This window comes from Hippopotamus amphibius, chromosome 4 (assembly GCF_030028045.1).
Source record: "Hippopotamus amphibius kiboko isolate mHipAmp2 chromosome 4, mHipAmp2.hap2, whole genome shotgun sequence".
Classification (NCBI taxonomy): Eukaryota; Metazoa; Chordata; class Mammalia; order Artiodactyla; family Hippopotamidae; genus Hippopotamus; species Hippopotamus amphibius.
The window spans coordinates 160,489,726-160,513,049 of NC_080189.1; the positions used below are offsets into that span (position 1 = coordinate 160,489,726).

General features: G+C 44.3%; 1 protein-coding gene across 3 annotated transcripts; it reads left to right on the forward strand.

Moving 5' to 3' along the window:
• Positions 1 to 16,509: 16,509 nt before the first annotated feature.
• EIF2B2 (eukaryotic translation initiation factor 2B subunit beta) lies at positions 16,510 to 22,802 on the forward strand. Of its 3 annotated transcripts, none has more exons than XM_057733737.1 (8): positions 16,510 to 16,756; positions 16,876 to 16,996; positions 17,152 to 17,300; positions 18,224 to 18,387; positions 19,022 to 19,117; positions 19,733 to 19,870; positions 20,932 to 20,998; positions 22,259 to 22,802. In XM_057733737.1, the coding sequence occupies exons 1-8, from the start codon at positions 16,582 to 16,584 to the stop codon at positions 22,414 to 22,416; spliced, it is 1,068 nt and encodes a 355-aa protein (XP_057589720.1). In that variant the 5' UTR covers positions 16,510 to 16,581; the 3' UTR covers positions 22,417 to 22,802. The 3 variants fall into 3 exon arrangements, with proteins under 3 accessions (XP_057589720.1, XP_057589719.1, XP_057589721.1); XM_057733736.1 differs by having other exon boundaries at positions 16,524 to 16,756; positions 18,224 to 18,408; XM_057733738.1 differs by having other exon boundaries at positions 16,524 to 16,756; positions 18,224 to 18,279.
• Positions 22,803 to 23,324: the final 522 nt, after the last annotated feature.

A 23,324-nucleotide genomic window follows, 5' to 3' on the forward strand; every position in this document is an offset into this window, starting at 1 on the left:
GTGGGGGTGGGAGAAGCATGTCCTCAGCCAGACATGCACAGGGCCTTCATCCATCACCCATTCATTCAACACATGCACGTTAACATGTAAAGCTGGCAACAGCCCTTTAAGTTAGAACCCCTGCATTTTTTAATTACAAAAGAGGAACATACTTGGGAACTTCCCTGGTGGTCCAGTGGTTAAGACTCCATGCTTCTACTGCAGGGGACACGGGTTGGAGTCCTGGTCGGGGAACTAAGATCCTACAAGCCATGCAGTGTGGCCAGGAAAAAAGAAAAAAGAAAAGAAAGAGGTACATACTCGTAGAAATAAAATTCAAGTAATATCAAGGTATATTAAGTAAAAATTCTCCTCTTGCACACTCACTGCTCTGTACCTCCCTTAACTCCCATACTCCTGGGATAACCTCTGTCTACAATTTATCAGATATCCTTCCAGACCATTTTCAATGTATTCTGTGCTATATCCTGCTTTCATTCAATAATGCATCATCAGTATCCTTCTAAGGCAGTAAATAGAGTGTGGATATTCCTCACTTCCATTTTAAAGATGAGAAAACTGAGGTTCAGAAAAGTTTAATGGCTGTCCCAGGCTGCACAGCCAGGCCTTATTCTCACTCTTCCACAGCTTCCAGCCCCTTCCCTGCAGAGAATGGATATGATAGAGCAGAGAGGCTGGAAAACCCCTGAGGGTGTGTTGGAATGGGAGAGGGGCTGGAGAATGAGAAGAAAGCAGCAGGCTAGGGAGGGGTATGGGGTCAGCTTGGAGTGCTGTGGTGCCTCTTCTCCAGTGTCCCCAAGGAGCCCATGATCCACTCATGCCCACGGGCCTGGGGCCCTGGAGGCCTGGGCTGGGTAGGGCTGGTCCCCTGGCAGGGAAGGGGTTTCCAAACCAAACCTAGCAAGGGGAAAGGAAGGATTGCATGTCAGCCCCCAGTGTGCCTGGGGCACATACATTCCTAGGCCTGAAGGGGCATTTCTCACCTAACGCAACTGGTGGGTGCTAGCCACTGCCCCTGCCCACCAGTGCTGACCTAATGGGCCTCTGTTCTCCCTCTAGGCCTCCAGCTACCCGGCCTCTAGCATATCCTCCCATAGAGAGGGGGCTGTCCCTTATCCCAGCCAAGGCCCTGAGCAGCCAGGACCAGCTCCTACTCACAGATGGCTTGGGGTACCCCTCAGGGAGGGGACTGAGGGGACAGGTAGGTGGGAGGCCAGCCCAGCCTGTGCCTCAGGCTGAAGTGTAAATAAGACAGGCTCTGAAAAGGTCATGACCCAGAGGCCTCCACACCAGACACCTAACTTTCCTCCTCCCTGCCTGAGACCTCCAAGGGAGGGAACACAGAGGACGGACAGGAAAGAAAACAGCCAGTGTTCCTTCAGGGCAGCACATGAACTCTCCCCCAGCCATATGCTTGGACATGCACACTCGTGCACACACACACTAATGCAGAAAGGAGGAACTTGGCTGAAGTGTAGCACAACTGCCTGTCAGAGATGGCTTAAGGGATGCTGCCTGTAGAAGCAGGGGCGGGGCCGCTGGCCCAGGAGCTCTCTATTCCCAAGGCTGTCTGAAAAAATACTCCCACAAGGACCACCCAGACCTCGAAGGGGATCACAGAGATTTTCCCACAAGGCACTCAGAACAACTGGAGAAGAGGACACTGATCCACTCACTTTGCCAACCAATATCCTTGGCAAACTGACTCTGTGCCAGGCACCATGCTGGGCCTGGGAGTACAGAATGCACCTGCAAGGCTCGACTGGTACCAGGCACCGGTGGATATATGGGAACACGGGGCCCTACGGAGCAAGAGACAAGCAGATCCCTCCACATGGGGTTGGCTGAGCAGTCACTGAGGGGCTGCAGAGTGGTCTTTGGCCAAGCTGAGGCCATACCTAGGTTGCAGCCTCTCGCCCTAGACCCTGCCTCAGCTAACACCCAGGTAAAAAGAGCCCTGGAAGACCCATGTCTCTCCCTGCCCACAACTCCCCCCCCCACCCCCAGTTCTGGCCCTGGCTGGGGCCCCAGAAAGAAAATCACTGAGGAGGATTGAATGTCAATTCACAAACTAATCCGATCAGCGCAAACAGCTATAGCACATGCTGTTCCCTGGGCCGCGGCCCCCTCCCCTGCTCCACAGATCCTGGAGGCCGCAGGCCGACAGGCCCGGCCCCTGCCTGGCTGCAAGGCAAATTACAGCAGCCTTAATCACCATGGTGGCGGCGGCCTTAACAACTGTCTGCCCATGTCTCCTTCCCAGGGCGTCGAGGAGGGGATGACCCCTCACAGCTCTCCTCGAAGGAGCAGGAGTGTGAAACTGGATCCCAACAACAAGCCGGTGGCCGCCGTCCAGGGCAACGCCTGACTCCTCTCTCCGCCTGCTGGTCTCCTGTGTGTTTCTGGCTCCTCTTGGCCCAGGGGTGGAGGGCCCACCAGGACAGGCCTGAAGACTGTGCATCCCCTGAGCACTAACGCCATCACTCCCTCCCAGTCCCAGTGGTGCTGGGGAGGCGGGTGCTCCCTGCCCGCCAGCGCAAATTAGGTGCCCGGACATTGAGGTCTGCTTGGCATTTCCTGTGTTGGCTTTGGCTGGTGAGGCCAGGCCAGTGGGCCGCCCTCTTGACCCGAGCCGAGTCAAACAGGCATGTCCGGGACTCTAGAGCCTACTGACTTCTGCTCTGCACCCCACAGGGAATCCTGTTCCAGAAAAAAAGATCACCCCTCCCCTCCTGGGTTCCCACTGAGCTCCCTTCCCTTGCCTTGTAGGGTGCTGTGACCGCCGAGGTCTGGCCAGCCCCCAACCTGTCTCATTTCAATGCACGTTCCTCAGGGTGAGGAATGGAGCCCAGGGAATTCACAGATCTCTGAGCCTTCCAGTGCCTCCTGGATGTGATGAGGGCCCTCTGCCTATAGGCCAAGGTTGGTGTCCGGGGGGAGGGGCAGGGGCTCTGAGCACCTTAGATCTCCTGCTCCCATCTGTCTGTGGAATAATTAATTTCCTTAGCTCAAGGCTTGTCCTTTGACAGGACCCCAAGGAGCCGCAGGCAAGCAGCCTGCCCTGGGCATCAGCACCTGGCTTCCAGCTTGAGAACCCGCAGGGGCTCCCTTGCCCAACCCCGGAAGGGCTGGCTTCACCTGCAGGCTTCAGCATTGCTGGCTCGGCTTCTTCAGTCATGTTTTCTTTGGCTTTGGGTCTCTGGGACACCAGATTGTCCAAAACAAGATGATGTTGAGATACTCATTTTCCCAAAGAGCAGAAGCTGGGACACAATCAGGCTCTTTGTGTGCAGTGCAGTCCCCAGCCGCTCCCTCTCCAGTTGCCCCCATCCCTGCCCCACCCAGGTCCCCTTGGGGCATAGAGCACTCCGCATCCTCAGTGGTCAGGCGTCTCTGGTCTAGGATTCGACCAGGCTGAGCAGAGAGGGCTGACCCAAACCCACCCCCGTAGATCATCACTGGTCCACAGCCCTTCCCTCTCTCCTCCTTGGGGTGCCAGCAGAGCCCCTGTGAGAAGAAGCAGGAAATGGGAACAGTCTAGAGCACAGGGTCTAGAGCTGGAGACATCTGAGTATGAATCCCAGCTGTACTACATACCAGCTGTGTGCCCTTAACAAGGTACCAAATGACTGTGGAACTCAGTTGCCTTGTCAGTAAAATGGAGACAATAGAGGTACCTATGGCCTAGGGTTTGTGAGAGGAGTCACTGGGTCCAGCCTATAGTAATCCCTCAATAAATGGCTATCCTTTTGCATGGGACTGGCTGAGCAGTCACTAAGGGGTCTGCCAAGTGGTCCTGGGCCAAACTTAGGCCACATCTAGGATGGAGACCCTGCTCCCCTACCCCATAGATGCTTCCTGGTTCCCAGCCTGGCTCTGCATTACAGTCTCTCTGAGTAGGCTCCAGGCCTAGGCTGGCTCTCTCCTGAGCCACTCTGCTGCATGGCCATCAAGGACCTGTCACCTCAACTGGACAGACCACCCCAGGGGGCACTCCAAGATGGTTGGGTACATGAATCCCTGCTAGTGGAGGCCTCCACCTTTCTCTGGGGAAAGAGAAGTCATAGCACAAGCATCCTTGGCTCCTCAGGGCCAGGCATATGAGCACTTAGAAATGTGCTAAACGTGTGGTGAAGGAAGGAAAAGCCTCCGGATTTCCTACACTGCTTATGGGAGGAATAATAGACAATTTTTCTAGAAAGTCTGGGGTGATATTTATCAAGAAGACTGAGGAGTGTTTATCACCTTCATGAGCAATTCCACTTCTGGTACTCTCTCTTGGGAAATAATCTGAAATGCCAGAAGTCTGGAAGGGCTGCAGGAGGGCCCAGAAAAATTTCTACAAAAATGTTCTTCTCAGTGTCATTTATAATAGCAAACAAACAAGACAAACAAACAAACAAACAAGGAAGAGACTTCTACTGAAGTCCAATGGTAGGAGACTGGTTAAGCATATTATGCTATATCATCCACATAAGGAATTAAAGAGTGAGCGCTAAAATTTGTGTCTAGGAAAAAATTTTAATGACATGGCAAGATCTGAGTAAAAACATCAGGATATCTAACTGCTGACAACGTATAATCTTAATTATATGAAAAATGGGTTATGAATGGATAACAAAACATGAAAATTATTATTATTATTATTATTCAGTCTTAAAAAGGAATGAATTCTGACACATGCTACAACATGGACGAAACTTGAGGACATCATGCTAAGTGAAATAAGCCAGGCAGAAAAAGACAATTACTGTATGATTTATATGAGGTATTTAGAGTAGTCAAATTCTTAGAGACAGAAAATAGAATGGTTGCCAGAGGCTGGCGGGAGTGGAGAGTTATTGTTTAATGGTGCAGAGTTTCAGTGTAAGAAGATGAAAAGTTCTGAAGATGGTGACGGTTGCACAAGAATATGAATATATATTTAAAAACAAACTATACTTTAAAAAATGGTTAAAATGGTAAATTTTACATTATGTATATTTTACCACAATTTAAAAAGAAAAGAGGTCATGGGGAAATACATCAAAATGTTCTTACTGTGTTTTTTGAGTGACGGGATTATGGGTTGATCTTTATTCTTTTTAGTTTCTGACATTTTGCCCCTAGTAAATGAGATTATTTTGTTTGTTTGTTGTTTGTTTTAAGGAAGCTTGCTCCAGCATCTCCCAGATGTGTGCGGGGGTGGGGTGGGGGGAGAGGCTTGGTCCAGCTGCAGATGGAAATGAGGGGAGAAGCACAGCCTGCTGGGGAAGGGCTGGCTCAGAGAAGGCCCGAGGTCTCCCCTAAGCTCTCACTCCCCACTGGCTGGCCTCTTTCTCTGACTTCCCTTCACATTCTGAGCCTTGCCCAGGGGCCTCTCTGTAGAAACGTACAGTTGCTAGCCTGAAGGGGCTGTCCCAACCCTAGTGGGAATGCGGGCTCGGGGCTTTCTCAGATGGTCAGTACCCACGACGCCTTCCCCGCTGCTGCTCCGCCCCAGCCCAGCTGCAAAAACAACAGCCCATACCCAAAGCCCTGTTATTGCAGCCCGGAGAGGAGCCTCAGTGTGCAGCAGGAGGAGTGGGGATGGGGCCTGCCTGCCCTAAAGAGACCTAGGGAGATTGGAGGGGCCCCTCCTGCTCCCCTGGGGGAAACCTGGCTCCAAGGTATAGGGGGAAAGGGCTTTGGGAGGCCTGGGGGACTGAGAGCCAAGTCTGCCAGAGGCCTCCCTGGCTCCCTGGGGACTGTGGGGGGGTGGGGTGGGGGGGCAGGAAGTCAAGCCACTTGGGAACCCGCTGAGCCAAGCCGTGGGCAGGAGGCGGCACCACCGTGGCTCCCAGGCAGGCCAGGGCCAAGGCTTTCCCACGGGGTGCAACTGGCCACTGGGCTCCACGGATCCATCCGTCCCAGGCTAGGGCTTGTGAGCCCTGGGAGGTTTCCATGCAGGTTTCCCTTTGGGGGTAGGGGCTGGCAGGGAGATTCCCCTATTCACCTCCCGCCCCAGTGCCCTCAGGTGTGTTCAGGGCATCCTAGCAAGGCCAGGGCACAGCTCTCAGAGGACTGCCACTCAGCTTTCTCAGCATCAGCTCCGGTCTCATCCTTCTGTGCCTTACATGTGACAGGATAGGGAGAGACACAGAGCTTTATATTCACAAGATCCAGAAGACCTCAGAGACTGGTGGGAGCCTGGCCCATTTGACCCCTAAAGACCATTCCTCCCACACTAACATGAAGGGTATAGGTATTGTGGAATTAGGAGGCAGTGTGGAAATCTCTGGAGAAAACAAAACCTGGGTTAGAACCTAAGCTCTGCCTCACTGGCTATATGCCTGGGCATGGCATTTAACCTCTCTCAGCCTCGGCATCCTCCACTGTAAAATGAAGACGTTAACATTTACCGTAGAGTCTTGGACGGTTTCGATGTAATTGATACACAGTCTTTGGCACAATGTAGGTGCTTAGTAAGTGGAGGACACTGTGATTCTTATTACTCAGCCCTAAGAAGTGAAATCAGCTGAGATTAGAAAGAACTTTCTGATCTCAGTACTCAGTTCAGTTCTCCCCATCCGCCACGTTCTGCACAATGTAGACAGCATGCTTGAGAAGCTCCTTCACCTCTCCTTTTTCCACTCTGGTCAGGAACCAGTTAATCAAACTACCCTCTGCAGCAGACAATGACTGTCTGTTGTTAAGGATGTTCCTGGCCACAGGCATCAAACTAGGGATAGAAACTATTTCAGGGAAAGAAGCAGGGGAGCCTTGGGAGAGGGTTGGCTTGGGCCCCTGCAAGCCACCAGCAGCCTCTGTCTGCAGGTTAGTTGCTCAGTGTCACTTATGCACCAAGAGTGGTAGGAAGTGCTGGGACTCAGGCCCTAGGCTTCCTGACTGGGCTGCACCATCATGCAAGGTCTGTAGCTGTTCTGAAATACTCTCAGGTATTTACACTAACTGATTCATTCTTGAAAGAAAAATAAAAGCTGGGACTTCCCTGGTGGCACAGTGGTTAAGAATCTGCCTGCCCATGCAGGGGACACGGGTTTGATCCCTGGGTCTGGGAAGATCCCACGTGCCACGGAACAACTAAGCCCCCGCACCACAACTACTGAAGCTCGTGCGCCTAGAGCCCATGCTGCGCAACAAAAGAAGCCACCGCAATGAGAAGCACATGCACTGCAAAAAAGAGTAGTCCCTGCTCTCTGCAACTAGAGAAAACCTGCGTGCAGCAACGAAGACCCAACACAGCCAAAAAGTAAATAAATAAATAAATTAAAAAAAAAAAGAAATAAAAACTAGTATTATTTTTGTCTGGACTGTCTGGTCTTAAAAATTCTAAGTACATTAGAATCATCTTTTATTGGAGATTTTAAAAAATTCTCTTGATTATGGGTATGGGTATCCAGACCTCCTGCTTTAAGGATCAAGAGCAGTACAATGTCTCTAAATCTTTAATCTTTATCAAACATCACTTATCATCTCCACTGACAGATAACATCACTCAGTTTCTGAGGGGCAGAACTAAGATTTAAACTGAGATTTACATGACTTTCAAACCCAAGTGTTTAACATTCTATTACACTGCTACCATAGCTAAGAGGATAACTGTGGGCCTTGGTCTCCACATTTTTTTCCTCTAGGATCACAGACTATTTGTTTTGGTCTACCTACATGCTTCGTACAATTCTTACTTAGGATAGACCTATCAATTGTGGAATAACTGATCTCTTGACCAGAGCCAGCCCACTTCATAAAGCTCTTTAGAGACCAAAGGAGATAAGGACTATGAATATCTTTAACTAAAAGGCAAGATCCTCTAAGTGTAAGAGATGATGCTATTATTATTGAATCTCCCCTACTACAGGGGCTATTTTCCAATAGGCAGTATGGTGCTTATATTTATTTATATGCTCAATAAATATGTTACATATTGAATACGCTGCTCTATGAAGAGCAACTGTTAATACACAGTCCTAATAACAATAGAGGTTGTATTTTTTTCTCATCACATGCCCTGGGACTACTACTGTGTCTGTCATTAGAATTTTCCTCCAAATTCCTAGCAATGAACCACGTTTAAGTGCCAGGGAATCTTATAAACAGAGCCAGTTTCCACAAAAATATAAATCCACATTTAGACCAAGATTAGCTTCTAGCCTAGCAGAATCAATCAAACAATAATAAACTCCTACCTTAGCTGAGAATAGGCTTGGGCCCATTGGAGAACAAAAGAGAAACTTAGTCAAGGCTCTAGCAACTCAAAAACTTAAGCCAAAGGGGAATTTGAGAAGTCCAAGGGTGGCTCCACCTTCAGGCTTCCTTTGCTCCCTCCCCTCTTGCTCGAGGCCTTGGTTCTGCTTGCTTCTGCTTCTCTTGGAGCAGTTGCCTGACTTTCTCCTCAAGACAAGCTTTTCTCCATGAGGCAGGAACGCTGGGCACTGATAGTCCAAGCCAACTTCCCTACAGCAGATGAGGAGGTTTCTCTACTCTCCCAGGTCTGTATAGCAAATCACAGGGAAGAACTGAATGGCTTTGCACAACCAGTCAGGATGGAAGTGGGTGACTGACCAGACCTGGGTGGTGTGCCATCCCTGTGGTGAGGGGCCATGCTGGGCACCAGAAGGCCTTGGGATTGACAGTTCCACCTGAATGACATGGAATGAGGAGGGGCAGTTCCCAAAGGAAAGGGGGTGCGGGGCAGACAAAAACAACAGGTGTCCACTACAATAGCACTTGTTCTCAGGTTGCGTAGAGACATGACTTATCCACCAAAACAATCAAAGAAGGATAAAAACAGTAGTGCATTCACATGCCCAAGTGCTGAGTCAAAGCCCTTCAGGAAAAGGAAGTGATCTGATGGAGATTCTTTAGACTGGGAGGAGAAGGACACAAATATTTTGGTCGGCTTCCCTCCCCCTAGTTAAGAAATATCATCACAATCACCGTATTCTCCAAATTAAGTTTGGAAACCGTGATTTGATAATTATGCAGACAATTAGCCAGAATGTTTGAAATTGGGATCCTTTGTACCCAACAAGGACCTACTGTATAGCACAGGGAAACCTGCTCAAGGTTATGTCGCAGTCTAAATGGGAGAGGAGTCCGAGGGGGCGTGGATACATGTATGTGTATGGCTAAGTCGCTTTTCTGTGCACCTGAAACTATCATGACATTGTTAACCGGATATACTCCAATATAAAATAAAAAGTTAAAAAAAAAAAAAAGAAATTGGGATCCTTTGGGAAAACCTGGAAGATTTGGTCAACATAATCACACTCCTTGTTGAGAGAATGGGCCTGATGAAGTATCTTTTTCTTTTTCTTACAAATAGCTTTTCTTTCTGATTATAAATGGGATATGTTTATTGTAGCAATTTTGGAAAATACAGAATAGTACATAAATGAAAATAAACACCACTCTTGTATTTGTTAGGATTGGATGTGACGGTAAGAGATAGGAACCCCAAGATAACAATAGGTTAAATGGAACTGAAGTTTATTTTGCTCGAAGCTACATCAAGTCCAAAAGTCCAGGCTGGCATGGGAGTTCTGCTCTACAGAGGCCTCAGGATGCCCAGGCTCTTCCAGATCACTACTCTGCCATCCCTGCAGTGAGGCCTGCATCCTCATAACCTAAGCTAGCAGAGCAGAAAGGCAGCAAGACAGAGAAAAGAATAAAGAGGCCAAGGACCCATGATGGCTATCTCCTAGGGAAGGTTCTCAGAAGTAGCAACACAACACGTCCAAACCATCCTATTGATAAGAATGTAGTCACATGGCCACACCTACCTGCTGGGGAGACTGGGAAATGTAGTCTTTTTTCTGGGTGGCTATTTGCCCAGGTAAAACTCTATTACTATAGAAGAATGGCTTCTGAGGCAATTAAGGGTCTCTGATAAACCTGTAACCATAACATCCAGAGATAACCACTGATAACGTCTTGGTATATGTCACTTATACACACATACAAAAATACACACACACCTGCATATAGAAAAATAGATATACGTATATGTAGATATGTAGATAATACATGGTACATATGTGTTTGTGTGTGTACAGGTGTGTGTGTAAGTATATATGTGTATATATTTTATATATGTAATTTATATGAATAACATATATAAATATTTTAAATGAAATTGAGATCCCATCAAATACACTATTTTCTCATCCTGCCTTTTTGAAAAATTGCAGACCTTAAATAAAGTCTATTTTATTATCTACTTTAGCACTGAGTCATTTAACAATTATAGTTAATGTAATGCGTTATGATTTTCTTTTAAAAGATGTTTTTATTTTATAAATTCTGGTTTATGAAGTTTTAGTTTATTTATTTTGAAATAATTATAGATTCAGAGGAGGTTGAAAGCAGTGTATACCAAGGCCCAGGCATTCTTCCCCTGCTTCCTCCAATGGTAACATCTCATACAACTGTGGTACAGTATCAAAACCAAGATATTGACATTGGTACAGTCCATAGAGCTTGTTTAGATTTCAACAGTTATACACAGACTCATGCGTGGCCTTACATAACCATCACCACAATCAACAAACTCAGTTCTACTATCCTTTGTGTCACTCCTTCAGAGCCACACCCATCCCATCCCCTACCCATCCCTAACTTCTGGCTACCATCACTCCACTCTTTATCTCCATAAATTATGTTTTTTCATGAATGTTACACAAATGGAATTAGGTACTTATGTATACTTTTCATGGTTTTTTTTTTTTTTTTTGGCACACAGGCTTAGTTGCTCTGTGGCATGTGGGATCTTCCTGGAGCAGGGATCGAACCCATGTCCTTTGCATTGGCAGGCGGATTCTTAACCACTGCGCCACCTAGGAAGCCCTTATGTATACTTTTGAGATTGGTTTTTTTCACTCAGTGTAATTGCCTTGAGGTTCATCTAAGTTGTTGCATATACCAATAGTTTGTTCCTTTTTACTGCTGAGCTGTATTCCATGGTATGGATGTACCAGTTTGTTTAAACATTAACCAATCTGAGAACATCTGGAGAGTTTTCAGTTTGGGGCTATCATGAATAAAGCTGCTATGAACATTCATGTACAACTTCCTATTTGGATATAACTGCTCATTTCTCTGGGATAAATGACCAAGAGTGTAATTGCTGGGTTGCATATTATAAGTGCATTTTCAGTTTTGAAAGAAACTGCCAAACTATCTTCCAAAGTGACTGTATGCAATCTGCTTTTTCAAATTTAACAATATGTTGTCAACAATTCTCCTTATCATTAAGTGCTTCCTATGTCATTAAATATTCTTCTAAAGCATGATATTCTATTGTATGGCTGTACTATAATATCTAAACAATTTCCTAATTTTGAATTTTAGGAATATTCTTATTTTTGTGTTATATATAATAAAGTGAAAAATACTGTGGATAAATCTTTGTGCCTATTTCTGATTAGTTCCTTAGGATAAATTTTTGACATAGACATGCTGGTTTAAAGGATATAAATGAACATTTTAAAGTCTTTTGCTTTTTTTTTCTTTTCAAATTGTCTTACTGAAGGTTTCAATTTACAATCCCACAGCAATATATGAGAATTGGGCAAAGTTTCTAAAAATACTAATATTTCAACACAAAGTGCAGTCAAACAGTTGGTATCCTTGATATATAAATAGATCTTATAAGTCAACTAGAAAAATAAATATCCCAAATCAAGATGCTTTGGGCTGCAAATGACAGAGAATTCCAATTAAAATTACATAAACAATAGAGAAATGTATCACTTCATATAATAAGAAGTCTAAAGGTAGGGCAACTTCTGCTTTTGTTGATTTCACACAACTTTTAAAAAAAGGCACCATGGTACACAGACTTACTGGTGCAGGCTCTGAAGCTAGAAGTTGGGTTTACATCCCAGCCCTTCCATTTACTGAGTGTGTGACACTGAGTCAGTTACTTATCCTATTTATGCCTTAGGTTCCTCTTTTGAAAATAGTTATATTAATAGTATCTATCTCATGGGATTGTTTTAAGGATGAGTTAATATATGTAAAATATCCATTAAGTGTTGACATCATCAAGAGTCTAGGTTCTTTCATTTTTCTGTTCTGAAATCCCCAGCATATTAACATTATCCTCAGTCTTGAGACCTCATGATCACAAGATAGCTGCATTAACTCTAGGAATCTCATCCAAGAAGTCCAGAAATAGAAGAGACTAAGTAGCCTTCTCTGTTTCTTTCTTAAGAACAGGGAAACCTTTCCAGGAAGTCCATAACAGATTTCCCTCATATTCCACTGACTAGAAAATGGGTTACTCTACACCAATCTGTTAAAAAAAAAAGTAGAATGGAATTACTATGATTGGCTTAGACCAACCAGGATTTACTCATAAGCTAAAACCACCTTCCCTGTGGGTAGATAACAAACAAAATCAGTTCTTTTTAACAAGGAAGAATAGAAAAATGGATACTGAATGAACAACCAGAATGTCTGCTATACATCATATTAGAAAAAATGGGCAAACCACATGCACAGTAATTCATAAGAGAAGAAATGCAAATGGTAAATAAACATGAAAAAATGCTCATCTTGATTAATGAGAAGAGGAATGCAAATTAAAAGGAGTTTCTGTATTTTCTCTATCAATTTGGCAATGTGAAAAAGAATGATAATCATCTACAATAGTGACAAATATATAGTATGCCTAGGAATAAACTTTATACACAAGATGTGCAAGACCTAAATGAAGAAAATTATAAAATATTACTGGACAACATTAAAGAAGACCTAAATAAGAAGAGATATATACCATGTTCATGGATAGTAAGACTCAGTATCTTAAAGATGTTGACTGCCTTCAAATTGATTTAGAGATTTAAAGCAATGCCAATCAAAATCTCAAGAGTGGATCTTTTTGGAGAAATAGACAATTTATTTCTAAAATATATATGCAAGAGCAAAGACCCAAAACTTCAAGACACTCTTAAAGAAAGGAATATGGTAAGGGAATTTTTCTTACCAGATAGCAAGACAAACAAAAATAAGACAGTAGTAATTAAGATAATGTAATATTGGTTTAGAGATAAGCAAATTTAGCAATGGAACAAAATAGAGGGCCCCCAAACAGACTCACACAGTATAGAAACTTCACATATTACAATGGTAACATTGAAAATCACTGAAGAAAGAATGGAAAAAGAAAATAAAATTGGATCCCAGCTCTCACCCTACATAAAAAGTAATTCAAAATTATGTGTAAAGACAATTTTTAAAATTATTCAGATGAAAATACAGGAGATTATCTTTATGCCTTTAGTTAGGGAAGGATTTTATAAATAAAAGACAAAAAGCATTAACTATTAAAGACAAGATTGATATGTTTAATCATACTAAACTCAAGAACTCTGTTCAAAGACATCTCAAAGTGAGTAAAAAAACAAGCAATAAACTAAGAAAAAATTACTATTCAGAATACATAAGGGACTCCTAGAAATCTCTTAGAAAAAGACTTTTTTTTTAACCAGAAGAAAGTAAGTAAAAGACCCAAATAGATATTTCACAAAGGAGAAAAATCACACAGCCAATAAACATATGAAAAAAAGAACAACCTCATTAGTAATCAGGAAAACAAATTAAGATTCCAATGATATATCCTTTTATATCCACCTGATTTCCCCCACCCCCTAAAATAGCTGATAATACCAAGTGTTAGTAAACTAGAACTCTTTAAGCCCTATTGGAGGGAACATACGTTGATTTCACCACTTTGGAATACTAGCACTATTTGTAAAGTTGAATATTCACATAGCCTATGACCCAGCTGTTCCATTTGTAGGTATGCCAAGATATACACAAGAATATTTATAGTTTATATTCTCTCACCCCCCAAAAAGATTGGAAACAACCCAAATATCTGTTGAAGGAAAATGAATACATAAATTGTGGTATAGTCACATGATGGAACATTACACAGCGGCACAAACAAAAGAACTACAGATACATGTAACCACATGGATGAATTTTAGGAATGTCATACTGAGCAAAAAAAAGCAACTTGTAGAAGATTACGTTATAATACCACTTGTAAAAAAAAAAACTCCAAAATAAGCAAAATTAAGTATATATTGTTTAGGGACTATAAATATATAATGTTATTTTTTCATAAAGCAAAGGAATATCAATCAAAATTTAGTTTAGTGGTTATCCTTGGGTGTGGTAGAAGGCAGGGAAACAGGTTAGGAGAAGAGCACACACATTGACATGATGGTACTGGCGGTATTTTAGGTGGGTTTTTTGTTTTTTTGTTTTTAAATATCACGTATTTATTTTTTTAAATTGTGGTAAAATACACAACATAAAATTTACCATTTTAACCCTTAAGTGTGCAGTTCAGTGGCATTAAATGCACTTACACTGTTGTACAATATAAATGCACATCCATCATCCACTATCCATTTCTAGCATTCACGTTGTAAAACTGAAACTCTGTACATTAAACAATGAATAATCTCTCCCTCAAGCCTCTGACAACCGCCATTCTACTTTCTGTGTCTATGAATTTGAGATTTTTAGTTTTCAAGTTGATAGACAGGCTCAAGTGTGTTCATTTTGTTGTCACGTTTCATAACTTGCATATATATATTATATATACACATGCATATATATTCTTTTGTATGTATAAAACAATATGTACCTTATTTTTTAATGGCTTTATACCTGGAAAAATAATGACAATATCCAAAATTGGCCAGAACATAAGTGCTAGCAAGCGTGTAAATTGATACAATTTTTTGGACATTTTAAACTCAACATACAGTAAAATTGACAAATATTTTATGGCTTTTGGGAGCCACTATTTTTCAGTTTTGGTTTTGGATTATTCATTAATAGTATATAGAAATATGATTGATTTTTGTGTGTTGAACTTGTTTCCTTGCTAAATTCACTTATTAGTTCCAGGAGGTTTTTCCTTATTATTGTTGATTCTTTGGGATTTTCTATGTAGACAATAATGTTTTCTATCACTAGGGACAGTTTTCTTTCTTTCTAGTCTGTATGTTTTTAAATTTTCTTTTTCTTGCTTTATTGTACTGGCTAGATTTTTGAGTATAATGTTAAACAGGAGTAGTGAGAGTGGACATCCTTGCCTTGTTCCTGATCTTAGAGAGAAAGCAGTCTTTCAGCAACAAGTATGATGTTAGGTATAGGACTTTATAGATGCCTCTTATCATGCTGATGAAGTTCCTTCCTATTTCTAGTTTTGTGAGAGGTTTTTTTGTTTGTGTGTTTAAATTCAATGGCTGTTGATTTCTGTCAAATGCTTCTTGCATTAATTGATATGATCATGTGGTTTTACTTTTTAGAAGGTTAATATGGTTTCTCAAATTGGATTTTCAAATATTTAAACAGCTTTATATTCCAGGTTTAAATTCTACTTGATAATTATACATTAATCTTTTATGTATTGATGGATTTGGTTTGCTAATAATTTGCTGCAGATCTTTGTATCTGCATTCATGAGGGACATTGGTCTGTAATTTTCTTTTCTTGTACTATCTTTGTCTGATTTTGGTCTATTTTTTTGAAGGGCAATTTATCAATTGTAACAACAATCTTAGAAATGTGTGTGCCCAAGGATTCCACTTCAAAGAAATTATCTTAAGGAAATAATTAGAGATTCTCATTACACACAGACTTTAGGTTCAGACACACCTGGATGTAAATACAAACGCATCCCCTTACTGACTGCTTAAGTTCTGTGGCTCTGTTTCCTGATCTGTAAAATGAGGATAAAAGGACCTACCTCACAGGAATGCTTAGATGAGACAATTCACACACAGTGTCCAACACCTAGTAAGCTTTAAGTAAATGGTAGCTCTTGGTATACTCTCCAGTCTCTGTAGTCTGTCCAGATGGAAGGACATCATCTTTGCTCCTATATTAACTCCGGCTTTGAATCTCCTTATTGGTGGGTATTTGGTCTCCTCATCCCTGATACCTCCGTCTTATATTAGGCGTTGCTAGACGTTGAAAAGGCAAAAAACAAACAAACACACACACACACACACATATACATGGTCTCTGCCTTCAGGAAGCTCAATCTATTAGAGAGAGGCGCCAAAGAACCAGTATCATGCAAGGTAACAGCATTATGATGGGGCGTCTGCCCATGGGGTAGCAGACCCTGGACACGCACTTTAAGCTTGTGTCAGGACGCTGGGCCGTCACCAGAGCTGAGGGACCGGGAAAGAGGGCGTCAACTTCTCCAGCGTAGCCTCGGGTAATGGTGGGGGACATTCAGACTGGCTGTTTCCACAACAAAGTGACTAGCCATCCACCTGAAGCCTCACCCGTCAGATCTTCGGCGTCTGAAGAGCCAGAAAAGGCCACTTCCGGTCCTTTAACCACGGAGGCGGGCGAACGCTCTGCCGTAACTGAACAAATCGAGCTCCAAGTCTCTGATTGGCTCTGGCAGGTGGGGGCGGGATGTGGCAGCGAGGGGCGTGGCTCTGCCGTCTCCCAAACTGGAGTTTAATCTCGCGGAGCGGAAGCCGACCTCTGTTGCCCCGGAAGTGGAAGGTGGGAGGTCGCGCTGGTGTGGATTCCGCCGGCAAGGCGGCTCCTTTCGAGATGCCAGGGGCCGGGGCCGGGGCCGAGGCCAAGGGCTCGGAGTTGTCCGAGAGGATCGAGAGTTTCGTGGAGGCACTGAAGCGAGGCGGCGGGCGGCACAGGTCGGAGGACATGGCCCGGGAGACCCTGGGGCTTCTGCGCCGGATCATCACGGACCACCGCTGGAGCAATGCAGGTGAGGCAGGCCTAGCTCCATCGCCTCTCTTGCCACTTTACGTTCCCGATCCCCGGGCAGAAAGTCGCCCAGGCCCCACAGCGCCCTTGCCGCTCTTACCCTCTCTCTTTGGACGGCAGGGGAGCTGATGGAACTGATCCGCAGAGAAGGCCGGAGGATGACGGCCGCGCAACCCTCAGAAACCACTGTGGGCAACATGGTGCGGAGAGTGCTCAGGATCATCCGGGAGGAGTATGGCAGGTCAGGCCCACGTCCTGGGCCGGGGGTTGGACCCGGTGACCCTTTGTGCATGGGCCCCTCTCCCTGCTTGCAGCCTGTATTGGAGCTGAGCAGCTGTTGCCTAAACGACCACACCTCTTCCCCACCTCCCTCTTTGGGTCTTGTTGCCTCCATAGACTCCACGGACGCAGCGACGAGAGCGATCAGCAGGAGTCTCTGCACAAACTCTTGACATCTGGGGGCCTGAGTGAGGATTTCCGCTCCCATTATGCTCAGCTCCAGTCCAACATCATTGAGGCGATTAATGAGCTGCTTGTGGAACTGGGTGAGTCCTGACCCCCAGGTGGACAGGACAGGTTGCAGGCAGATGAGGGAACCGAAGACTGGAAGTTGTTCATCAGCAGAGATGGGAGATGACCAGTCCTCTGGTTCTTGGAAATTTGCCCTTATTCTTATCAGGAGGGGTTGGAATAGGTGGCAAGACTAAGATAACCCTCTACATTTCCTTACAGACTAACCCCTTGTTGACTGCAAATCTGCGGTGGCAGAGACTCTATTTGGGAAGAGCTTTATTTTAAAGATGATGAACCCCCGAAAACCTTTCAAAAAGTTGATAGATGATCTTTCACTAAACTTCCTCTTCAATTTTTATACATACACACACACACACACACACACACACACACACACACAGGCCACCTCCATCCCCCTTATTTTTGTGACCTAGGAGACCTGCAGTTATTTATTACAATCAGCATTTCCAGGGGAGGAAGAAGCCGGGTCTGTCTGTGCACTGAGCTGCTGCTTCCAAATTCCTCCCCTATTTTTCTACCGTGCTCTCCCTGTCAGGTTGAGGTGTTGTGGCCACCTTTTGGAGTAGTTCTTTTGGGGGGAAGCTCTGTTTACCCCACTCTCAGAACTTTAGCATTTCCCAAATTGGACCATTTCTTGCCTAAGTTCAAAGTCAATTATAAAGAGCAGGTGTTGGTGCGGGGCAGGGGCGAGGGGAGTAAACTGATGAGTAGGAGTGCTGCTGGGCAAGAGGGTAGGCTGAGAACATGGGAGGCAGAAGATCCCAAAGGGGGAGGGCTTTTAAGGAAATGTGACCTGTCATTAACTATGTGTTATCAGGGTCTGCTAGGTGGGCTGCCTATAGAAGGGCACACATCCCTTTCTGTTTTCTGTCATGTCTCTCTGTGTTGTAGCATGGCAGTGTCATATTTTCCTTGAAAAACTGGCTTCTTGCAGAAGGGACAACGGAGAACATCGCAGCCCAGGCTCTGGAGCACATCCACTCCAATGAGGTGATTATGACCATTGGCTTCTCCCGGACAGTGGAGGCCTTCCTCAAAGAGGCTGCCCGCAAGAGGAAGTTCCACGTCATCGTGGCAGAGTGCGCGCCTTTCTGTCAGGTACAGGGACTGCTGGAGTTGGTAAGAAAAATTTAAAATGAGGAGAGAATGAAGGAGGAATAGGTGGGCTCCATGCCATCTTTGAATTGATGAGCAAGACACACTGAGACAGAGGAGAACACTAAGGGAATTTTCAAGTTGTTCATCCTGTGAACATTCTTAAACATTGGTTTCAGAAGGTTGGGTGAGCTGCTAGGCCCAAGAAAAGATAAATATTGGTTCTTTTAGGAGTCAGAATAGGGTAAATTACCTTGGGGATGACTGATGCTCGGTCTAACCTCACTCAGTCTTTAGGTAAAGAATAGATCTCCGGAAAGGAAATATGTAAGGATGCAAGGATGTTGTAAAATAATGAGCTAGGAGCTAACTTGTCAGTTCTGCCCCATTATGCAAGCAAGTCATATTTCCAGTTTTGTGGCTGTCCTAGTGTTGCTGGGGAGTAATAAACATTTATTAGCTTCCCCTGGGCTGCCTGCCACTTCCCAGAGAATACCTACCAGATGAGTTAGTTATCTGTTGGAAATTGCGTGTTGAATGTGCCCAGTATCACAGAATCCTCAGATCCAGTTACATTTGAGAGCTCTCATTCTCTCTCACTCTTCCTCCCCGCATCAGCCTCTCTCTCCTATTGCAGGGTCATGAGATGGCTGTCAATTTGTCCAAAGCAGGTATTGAGACAACTGTCATGACTGATGCTGCCATTTTTGCTGTTATGTCAAGAGTCAACAAGGTGGGTGTATTTGGGTTATATTATGTCAAATTTGTGAAGATTATACTTCTAAAATGTTGATGTCTCCCCCACCCCCCATATCCATGAGAAGAGAGGAAAGTTTCTAGCACCTTTTAAAAATACATACATGGGCCTTTTTAATCTATTAACTGATTTTGTTTTCCCTTTTATCTGAATCATTGTTCCTCACTTGGAGGAGCCTCATTTTGGTTAAAGCATTGTAAAGAATGAAGTGGGACTAAGCTAAGTGTGTCAGCTGCTAGGGATCTGGTAAAGGGCTGCGCACTTCTTCTCAGAGAGCTTGGCGGTGGTGGATGGTGGTAGAAGGGCTCCCCGCTTCTCAAGAGGTGTGGCAGATAGATTTCCAGGAAAGACAGGGCTACCAACTGTAGATATTGTAGTTTCCCGTCTTGTACTACATTCATTCTTCCCTTGTGAACCCACTTTTATGCTAGAGCTTGTGCTCTGAATCTAGAATCCCTTTCCCTCTTGGTGTATCAGTGTGTGACCCCCCAGTACACCAAGACCAAGGCTGAGCATTCAGGCTCTTGTGCCCAATGGCCTGTTTAAGGCTCTGCTCCCAGGGTGGCTCACGTATTCCTTCCTGTCCCAAAGGTGATCATTGGCACAAAGACCATCCTGGCCAACGGTGCCCTGAGAGCTGTGACAGGAACTCACACTCTAGCACTAGCAGCAAAACACCATTCCACCCCACTGATCGTGTGTGCGCCTATGTTCAAGCTTTCCCCACAGGTATGTCTGTCTGTCTCCAGCTGGTCTCTAGTCTTGTCTCTAGCCAACAGAAGGAAGTCAAAGTGTAGGTTTGAGCTCTGGGCCTTCAACCTTCTCACTCTGGGGCTTGTCTTTATCTGCATTTACTCATGGATTAGATCCAGTGGAGGCTGGAAAAAGCCACAGCAGTCTTGAGCCAGGAAAAGCCATGGATAGTTACAACCTGTCAGCTTCAGGAAATCAAAATTGTAAGGCTGGGACAGTATGTAGTTGTGGAAGGCCCTTTGTTTATATTGCCACCACTCCCTGTCACCATTTCTGAAAATGCCAAGCAAGTTGAAACTAGAAACATAGAATTGGTTTTATTTGTCATAGTTCCAGGGACTGTCCTCTGTGGCCTGAATACAAGCAGTTACTAAGTGAAGAGCCATTTCGCCAGTGATAGAAACTACTTGCTTTGAAAATATCAACCTGTCGATGTGTCTACTTTTTTAAAAATTGAGGTGAAACTCACATAACATACATTTAACCATTTAAAAATGTATAATTCGGTGGTATTTACTACATTCACAGCATTGTGCAGCTACCACTCTCTAGTTTCACAACTTCTTCATCATCCCGGAAAACACTCAGTACCTATTAAGTAATCACTCCCTATTCCTCCTTGTCCCCAGCTCCCAGTAATTGCTAATCTGCTTTCTGTCTCTGTGGATTTGCCTACTTTTGATATTTCACATAAAAGGAGTCAGACAATCTGGACCCTTTTGTTTCTGCTTTCTTTCTCTTAGCATAATGCTTTGGGGATTCATCCAAGTTGTAGCACAGTACTTTGTTCCTTTTTGTGGCTGAATAATATTCCATTGTGTGGATATACCACAATCTAATTATTCATTCATCTCTTGAGCATCTGGGTTATTTCTACCTTCTAGCTTTTGTGAATGATGGTGCTATAAACCTTTGTAGTCACGTGTCTGTGGATGTATGTTTTTCATTTTTCTTGGTTGTATACCTAAAAGTGGAAGTGTCACATCTCTCTCTTTTTTTTTTTCCCCTAATTTTTTTCCTAATTTTTTCTTTTCCAGTTCCCCAATGAAGAAGATTCATTTCACAAGTTCGTGGCTCCTGAAGAAGTCCTGCCTTTCACAGAAGGTACAGAAGTTGCTTGAATATGTGTGGCATACACGCTTGTGTGTTTGCGTTTTTGTGTGTGTGTGTGTTTTGGTCTTTTGGTTTTGGTTTTGGTGGTCAATGGGATTGAATGCCATGAGGTTGTGTGTTTTTTTTATCATACTTCTTATGGGGACTGTTGTCTGTAGCAGCTTACAGTGCTTGGGGATCTGATCTAATCCATATTTGTTTTCTTCTAAAACTAATATATTTTAGCTGAGTTATTGGGGCCTTGGTCACGGAGCCATGGATCACCCTGCATTGACTGGGTTTGGCTTTGCAAGCTGTTTGAGACACAGGAAGCAACCCAATGGGAAAATGGGGTTGCTGCAGGGAGTCATTTTGGTGACGTGACTGCAAAAGGAAGCAGGGTCTGAAACGTTACTTATAAAACTTGCCTGTAGCCTGGACACCTTTGTGTGTTGGGGTCCTTTTCAGCAGCTTTGCTCAGTGAGCCTGCTGCCTCATCAACAGTTCGCATGGCCTTTATGTACATGGCTATGCTCTGGGAGCAAAGCATAGTGCTTGGGGTGCTGATGCTTCTTGGAAATTGAACAACTTCACCATTTGTCCAAACAGTCCTTCTTTCAAGAAATATTTATGATTGTCAAGCACCCACTGTGTATCCAACACTATTTCAGGCACAAGGGATATAGCAGTGAATAATGCAGACAGGCCCTGCTTCCTCAGAGTTTACATTATGTTGCAAAAGACAGACAAGAGTATGTCAAGTCATGGGATGTTTCAGGAAGAAAACAAATACGGTTGACGTGATGGAAATGACTGCCTTAGGCTGGGGAAGGGACTTAAGGAGTTGGCATTTCAGCTGAGTCCTGAAGAAATAGACCCTGCCATGTGAAGATGAAGGAAAGAGTTTTTCAGGCGTTGGTGCAAAGGGCGTGAGTTAGGTGTTTGCTTAGCCAATTGGAAAAAGATGGCCATGTGGCTGGAGCATACTGAACACGAGGGAGAGTAATAGGAACTGTAATTAGTGCAGTGCGGTGGGGAGGGGCCAGCTGCAGGTTGCAACCCCACATTGGAATTTTATTTTAAGGGTCATCTGTGGAAAGGCGTTGGAGAGTTATAAGCAGAGGGCGTCTCATGATCTGACATCCTCTCTTCTGTCTTGCATTTTGCTGCCGCTTCCCTTCCTTGGAGTGGCGAGTATGCTTGCATTCCTGAGCCTAGCACCTGTAAGACACTTAATGATTAGAACCAGAGCCGCGTGTGATTGCCTTTCAGGGGACATCTTGGAGAAGGTCAGCGTTCACTGCCCTGTGTTTGACTACGTCCCCCCGGAGCTCATTACCCTCTTTATCTCCAACATTGGTGGGAATGCACCTTCCTACATCTACCGCCTGATGAGTGAACTCTACCATCCTGACGATCATGTCCTATGACCACCACCCGTCCTAAGCAGAAGCTGCTTAGGCAGACACAGAATGGAGAGGAGACTTCCGTGCCACGGCTAAAACACATCTTCTTTGTAATGGCTGGAGTCAACCTGAGAAAACTTGATGTTGTTCCCCGCTGTTTCAGTCATCCCATAACTGGGACACACATCCAGGACTATTTTTTGCCTTTCAGGTCTCAACAGAGCAGCAGGGCTTGACCTGTTGATTTTGAAGCCTCTTAGTGACTTGGGGCATCTGTTTCAGGTACTTAAACTTTCTAGTTCAGTGGTGTGTTAAACACAACACTGAAGACCTTGCTGAGCTACAGGTTTTTGCTCAGAAATGACTGCCACACCTTTTCTGAGGCTGTGCCAATAAACGCTGCTTAAAGGTTCCTGAGTTGGTTTATTTGTCCTGCTCTGGACTGAACTGCCTGAAACAGCAGCAGCGGAGCCCTTTGGTGTTTTCATAGAGGGCAGTAAATAGAGGTAACAGTCTAAAACAGAAATTCAGATGAAAGTATTTACGATTTCCTTTATAATTCACTGGAAATGGTCCCAAACAACGTGTTAATAATCCAAGACAGTGGTTCCAAAATCAGTGATCATCAGAATCATCTGGGAGCTTAAGAAAATATACAATCTCGGGCTCCATCCCAGACCTGCTGCATCTGATCTCTGGGATGGCACCTGGGAAACTACTTAGAGCACCCCAGAAAAGGACCCCCCTCATGCACTGTTAATAGTATTGTAAATTGGTACAACATTTTCCAGGGAAATTTTGAACCTTCTAGAATTATTTTTACAAGCACACAAAGGCATAGACAAGAATGTCCATTGTAGCAGCTGTAATGTCACAGCCTAAGTGTCTAGCAATATGGCATTTTGTGTTCTATTAGTTAAAAACAAGAAAGG

Coding starts and splice junctions, on each gene's coding strand:
- EIF2B2 (XM_057733736.1), top strand. CDS start 16,582: ATGCCAGGGGCCGGGGCCGGGGCCGAGGCCAAGGGCTCGGAGTTGTCC. Junction 17,301..18,223: donor TGAGCTGCTTGTGGAACTGG/GTGAGTCCTGAC, acceptor GGCTTCTTGCAG/AAGGGACAACGGAGAACATC. Junction 18,409..19,021: donor TACAGGGACTGCTGGAGTTG/GTAAGAAAAATT, acceptor CTCCTATTGCAG/GGTCATGAGATGGCTGTCAA.